Source organism: Schistocerca cancellata, chromosome 11, assembly GCF_023864275.1.
Source record: "Schistocerca cancellata isolate TAMUIC-IGC-003103 chromosome 11, iqSchCanc2.1, whole genome shotgun sequence".
Taxonomy (NCBI): Eukaryota; Metazoa; Arthropoda; class Insecta; order Orthoptera; family Acrididae; genus Schistocerca; species Schistocerca cancellata.
In genome coordinates this window covers 20738415-20745254 of record NC_064636.1, presented here as the reverse complement: position 1 = coordinate 20745254, position 6840 = coordinate 20738415, and the positions used below count along the sequence as shown (strand labels likewise).

General features: G+C 49.8%; 1 protein-coding gene across 1 annotated transcript; it reads left to right on the top strand.

The window, feature by feature from the left end:
• Positions 1 to 596: 596 nt before the first annotated feature.
• On the top strand, positions 597 to 6556 carry LOC126108843 (protein roadkill-like). The gene is made up of 2 exons (XM_049914205.1): positions 597 to 1162; positions 6073 to 6556. Exons 1-2 carry the CDS (start codon positions 597 to 599, stop codon positions 6554 to 6556), a joined length of 1050 nt encoding a protein of 349 aa, XP_049770162.1.
• Positions 6557 to 6840: the final 284 nt, after the last annotated feature.

Genomic DNA, 6840 nt, shown 5'->3' with positions numbered 1-6840 from the left:
TTGGCGTGCATCCGTGCGTCGCTGCGGTCCGGTCCCAGGTCGACGGGCACGTGCACCTTCCGCCGACCACTGGCGACAACATCGATGTACTGTGGAGACCTCACGCCCCACGTTGTTGAGCAATTCGGCGGTACGTCCACCCGCATGCCCACTATACGCCCTCGCTCAAAGTCCGTCAACTGCACATACGGTTCACGTCCACGCTGTCGCGGCATGCTACCAGTGTTAAAGACTGCGATGGAGCTCCGTATGCCACGGCAAACTGGCTGACACTGACGGCGGCGGTGCACAAATGCTGCGCAGCTAGCGCCATTCGACGGCCAACACCGCGGTTCCTGGTGTGTCCGCTGTGCCGTGCGTGTCATCATTGCTTGTACAGCCGTCTCGCAGTGTCCGGAGCAAGTATGGTGGGTCTGACACACCGGTGTCAATGTGTTCTTTTTTCCATTTCCAGGAGTGTATTCGCCCAATGAATACCCGTTTATCGTCTACATTTCCTCTTGGTGTAGCAATTTTAATGGCCAGTAGTGTATTTTGTTCAAATTGATGTCGTACAATGCAAGTGACATGCAACGCGTGTTACAGTTGAGACCACAATGGCGGGTGCAAACGGTGAAGAGGGCAGTCTGGCGGACAACCTGGGCGCGCTGCTGGAGTCCGGGGTCGGCGCAGACGTGACGCTGGTCGCCGGGGAGTCGCAGCTGCCGGCGCACCGGACCGTCCTGGCAGCCCGGAGCCCGGTCTTCGCCGCGATGCTGGGCCGCCACGACACTCGGGAAGCCCAGACCGGCCGCGTCGAGGTGGCCGACGTCCGGGAAGCGGTGCTGCGGCAGCTGCTGCACTTCGTCTACACGGACACGGCCCCGCAGCTGGACAGCATGGCGGCGGAGCTGCTGCCCGCCTCGGACAAGTACGACCTGCCGCTGCTCAAGAGGAGGTGCGAGCAGGCGGTGGCCCGGGGCCTCACCGTGGAGAACGCCGCCGCCGCCGCGGTCCTCGCCCAGCTGCACTCGTGCCCGCTGCTCAAGAGCGCAGCCGTGGAGTTCGTCGCGAACCACCCCCAGGTGATGGCCACTGAAGGCTGGAAAAATGCGCTGCTGCACGATGCCGAAATTGCAGCGGAAATGTGTAGTTTGGTGGCGGCCGAGTCATCAAAAATAAGGTGTGTAAAGTGTAGTGGACTGACAAGACAGCCAGTCCACAGTGACGGGTAACCGAAAGGCACGCGTACACACACGCCGACTAGCGTGAAGACTGGAACAGGATACGTATGAATGCACTAAAGAAAAGTACGTATCGTCTGTTTACTTAACTTTAATTCATCCTTGTGGTACATCGCTATTGACGATACAAGTGAGACTCTCTCCAGATACGGTTAATGGCGCCTTGCTAGGTCGTAGCCATGGACTTAGCTGAAGGCTATTCTAACTGTCTCTCGGCAAATGAGAGAAAGGCTTCGTCAGTGTAGTCGCTAGCAAAGTCGTCGTACAACTGGGGCGAGTGCTAGTCCGTCTTTCTAGACCTGCCACGTGGTGGCGCTAGGTCTGCAATTACTGACAGTGGCGACACGCGGGTCCGACATGTACTAATGGACCGCGGCCGATTTAAAGCTACCACCTAGCAAGTGTGGTGTCTGGCGGTGACACCACATAAAGTATGAGACCTGTTCAATAAAGAAAGACAACATACCTTCACTCATCCTCATAAATTTTGATGGTCCTTCTCGAAGTATTGGCAACGGCCTTGCCGCAGTGGCTACACCGGTTCCCGTGACATCACCGAAGTCAAGCGCGTGTCGGGCGTGGTCAGTACTTGGATGGGTGACCATCCGGGCTGCCATGCGCTGTTCCCATTTTTCGGAGTGCACGCAGCCTCGTGATGCTAGTTGAGGAGCTACCTGACCGATTAGTAGAGGCTTCGGTCTAGAATACCATCTTAACGACCGAGAGAGCAGTGTGCTGACCCCACGCCCATCCTATCCGCATCCTCCTCTGAGGACGACGCGGCGGTCGGATGGTGCCGGTAGGCCACTCGTGGCCTCAAGACAGAGTGCTTTTTTTCCCCAAAGTAGTCTCTCACGAATGCGATGCACTTGTCCCACCGTTTCTGCCAGTCTTTAAATACGAGGGTCAAAATGGCTCTGACCACTACGGGACTTAACTTCTCAGAACTTAGAACTACTTAAACGTAACGAACCTAAGGACATCACACACATCTATGCCCGAGGCAGGATTCGAACCTGCGACCGTAGCGGTCCCACGGTTCCGGACTGAAGCGCCCAGAACCGCTCGGCCACCCCAGCCGGCCATCTGCAAACACCATAGCTTTCATCTTCCTTTCACCAATTACATGTGCTACTGTACTCACTATATCATCCATCACTACAGTGAAGAGTAATGGTGAAAGTGCACTTTCCTGCCTCAAACAATTCTTCTGTTCAGTCCAAGCTGATCTCTCTCCTCCCACTTTCACACTTCCACGGTACATTTCTCTTATCCTCCAAATAATCTGTTTTGCTACTCCTCCGTTCTCCGGGGCTTCCCACACTTTGCTTCTACATACACTATCATACACTGTTTCAATGTGCAGGAAGGTATTCATAGTGCTATTGCTGCAGTTGTCTTACAACAAAAATTGCTCACGGTAGACCTTCCTGTTGTGAGCCCGTGTTGCTCTTCTCTCATTCTTCCTTCTTTTTCTTCTCGAATTCGTGCTTCCAAAATTTTTTTGCCCAATGACACATCAACGTTATCCCCCATAGTCCTTGCACTCATTTCTATTTCACTTCTTAAAAGATTGCGACAGTTATTCCCTTCTTCCACTCTTCAGTGATCATTTTCTGTCTCCACACAATTTTTTGCTCGATATAGCCATTGTAACCCCACCCCTCCTGCCGCTCTCGCCATCCTTACACTTGGCTCGTCCAGACATGGTGACTGCCCTCCCTTCGTCATTGACTGGAAATGGTTGTGTTTGGCTACCCCCTTGGAGACCATTTGCAGCCATTCATGGACGTCGTTTCCAAACAATGGTGTCATGTCACTGGGCCAGAATTGTTCATGACTGGTTTGGAGAACATTCTGGAAAATTCGAGCGAACGATTCGGCCATCCAGTACGCCGAAATGAATCCCATAGAAAATTTTGCGTCACAATCGAGACGTCAGTTGTTGCACAAAATCCTGGACTGTTAGCACTTTAACAATTATGGGTAGCTATAGAGTCTGCATGCATCAATATTTCTGAAGCGAACTACCAACAGCATTTTGAGTCCATGCCATGTCGACTTGCTACACTATGCCAAGTAAAAGGAGGTTCAACGCGATGTCAGGAGGTATCTGGTGATTTTGGTCACCTCAGTGTGTGTAGGTGTACACTGTTTGATCAAAAGTATCCGGACACCCCCAGAAACATACGTTTTTTTATATATTAGTTCCTTTGTGCTGCCACCCACTACCAGGTACTCCATATCAGCGACATCAGTAGTCATTAGACATCGTGAGAGAGCAGAATGGGGCGCTCTGCGGAACTGATGGGCTTCGAACATGGTCAGGTTATTGGGTGTCACTTGTGTCATACGTCTGTATGCGAGATTTCCACACTCCTAAACATCCCTAGGTGCACTGTTCCCGACGTGATACTGAAGTGGAAACGTGAAGGGACACGTACAGCACAAAAGCGTACAGGCCGACCTCGTCTTTTCACTGACAGAGACCGCCGACAGTTGAAGAGGGTCGTGATGTGCAATAGGCAGACGTCTATCCAGACCATCACACAGGAATTCCAAACTGCATCAGGATCCACTGCAAGGACTATGACAGTTAGGCGGGAGGTGAGTAAACTTGGATTTCATGGTCGAGCGGCTGCTCATAAGCCACACATCACGCCGGTAAATGCCAAACGACGACTCGCACGGTGTAAGGAGCGTAAACATTCGACGTTTGAACAGTGGAAAAACGTTGTGTGGAGTAACGAATCACGGTACACAATGTGGCGATCCCATGGCAGGGTGTGGGTATGGCGAATGCACAGTGAACGTCATCTGCCAGTGTGCTTACAAGGGAATCGCGCCATCGCACCCCCCTCAGATATAAGTTGGCACAGTGGATAGGCCTTGAAAAACTGAACGCAGATCAATCGAGAAAACACGAAGAAGTTGTGTGGAACTGTGAAAAAAATAAGAAAAATATATAAACTGAGTAGTCCATGTGCAAGATAGGCAACATCAAGGATATTCTGAGCTCAGGAGCGCCGTGGTCCCGTGGTTAGCGTGAAAAGATGCGGAGCAAGAGGTCCATGGTTCAAGTCTTCCCTTGAGTGAAAAGTTTACTTTCTTTATTTTCGCAAAGTTACGATCTGTCCGTTCGTTCATTGACGTCTCTGTTCACTGTAATAAGATTAGTGTCTGTGTTTTGCGACCGCACCGCAAAACCGTGCGATTACTAGACGAAAGGACGTGCCTCTCCAATGGGAACCGAAAACATTTGATCGCAAGGTCATAGGTCAACCGATTCCACCACAGGAAAACACGTCCGATATATTCTATACGACACTGGTGACGGCATGTGCGTCACATGACAGGAATATGTTGTCGACCCACCTAACTTCTACACTTGGCGAATGGGTAAAAAGATTCTTCTACCTTGCCCGATTTAGGTTTTCTTGTGGATGTGATAATCACTCCCAAGAAAGTGATTAAAACATAACAGTTTGTCACATAAACTGCAACAAATGAATGCAACAGTTTCACAGTCGCGCAGTTTTCCCTGTGCTCTGTCAAAACCTACGTTTTTAAAGTTTTCAAATTTTTCCATGTGTAGACCGTCAAATCCTGCATATGTCCAAGCAAATCTGAACATGTCCTGGAATTTTGGAGAGCGAAGTTGATTATGTGTGAGTGCCTGAACTTTGATAATTGTCTGAAAATAAAATTTTTTTCACTCAAGCGATGACTTGAACGAAGTACCTCTCGTTCCACAGCTGCTCACGCTAACCACAGGACCACGGAGTCCCTCACTTCATACTGTCCTTGATGTTGCCTATCTTGCAGATGGACTACTCAGTTTGTATATTTTACTAATTTTTTCATAGTTCCACACAACTTCTTCCGGTTTTCTCGATTGATCTGTGTTCAGTTTTTCAAGGCCTATCCACTGTGCCGACTTATAACTAAATCTGAGGGGGGTGCGATGGGGAGATTCCCTTGTTAGTACCAACAGTAAAATTCGGAGGTGGTGGTGTTCTGGTGTGGTCGTGTTTTCCATAGAGGGGGCTTGCACCTCTTGTTGTTTTGCGTGGCAGTGTCACAGTACAGACCTATATTCATGTTTTAAGCAAAAGAAAAAAAAATGGTTTATATGGCTCTGAGCACTATGGGACTTAACATCTGAGGTCATCAGCCCCCTAGAATGTCGAACTACTTAAACCTAACTAACCTAAGGACATCACACACATCCATGCCCGAGACAGGATTCAAATCTGAGAACACAGCGATCACGCGGTTCCAGACTGAAGCGCGTAGAACCGCTCGGCCACAGCGGCCGGCTGTTTTAAGCACCTTCTTACTTCCCACTGTTGAAGAGCAATTCGGGGATGGCGAATGCATATTTCAACACGATCGAGCACCTGTTCGAAATGCACAGACTGTGGCAGAGTGGTTACACGACAATAACATCCCTGTAATTTACTGGTCTGCACAGAGTCCTGACCTGAATCCTATAGAACACCTATGGGATGTTTTGGAACGCCGACTTCGTGCCAGGCCTCACCGACCGACATCGATACCTCTCCTCAGTGCAGCACTCCGTGAAGAATGGGCTGCCATTCCCCGAGAAACCATCCAGCTCCTGACTGAACATATGCGTGCGAGAGTGGAAGCTGTCATTAAGATTAGGGTGGCCAACACCATACTGAATTCCAGCATTACCCCTGGAGGGCGCCACGAACATTTAAGTCATTTTCAGCCAGGTGACCGGATACTTTTGATCACAGTGTAGAAGTAGGAGAATGGCAGTTTTAAATAAAGCATGTATGCCTTTTCATAATGAATGTGTTGATTATAGTGTACGTTGCAGGTCTGTATCCAAGGATGGCGATGATACGTTAGCGGAGGAACTGATCGGGGCAGCTGAAGATGGTGAAGAGCACGAAGTTCGGAAACTGATTGAGGAAGGGGCTCCTCTCAATGCAAAGGACGACAGTGGGGATACCGCACTACACTGCGCTGTGCTGGAAGGACACGTAGAGGTCGTCAGGTGTTTGGTGTACGCAGGGGCAAACGTGAACATCAGGAACTCGATCCGGCAGACGCCTCTGCACTATGCTTCTTTCAGAGGTCACGTGGAGGTTATATGGCTGCTGCTGGGGGCATCAGCGCATATAGACGCTCAGGACCACAAGGACCAGACTCCTCTGCACTTGGCTGTGACCTCGGGGAACCTGAGAGCAGTGAAGGCGTTGCTGGCGGCTGGCGCATCCAAGTTCAAGAAGGATCTCAACAATAAGGATCCTAAAAAGCTAGCAAGCTCATCCATGAGAGATATATTCGATGTTTTGTAACTGCTACAATTTTTTTTTTCATCCTGTCAGTGAACTTCATAATAAAAAGATTCTGAAATAATAATCCTTCATTCCTCCTTTCTAGCTGACGAAACCTGCTTACCTATACAGGGTGGTCCATTACTCGTGACGGGGCCAAATATCTCACGAAATAAGCGTCAAACGAAAAAACTACAAAGAACGAAACTCGCCTTGCTTGAAGCGGGAAATCAGATGGAACTGTGGTTGGCCCACTAGATGGCGCTGCCATAGGTCAAACGGATATCAGCTGCGTTTTTTTAAAA

Excerpts from the sequence above, each read along its gene's own strand:
- LOC126108843 (XM_049914205.1), top strand. The coding sequence starts at position 597 with ATGGCGGGTGCAAACGGTGAAGAGGGCAGTCTGGCGGACAACCTGGGC. Across the intron at positions 1,163-6,072 it reads GCCGAGTCATCAAAAATAAG|GTCTGTATCCAAGGATGGCG; the intron begins GTGTGTAAAGTG and ends TGTACGTTGCAG.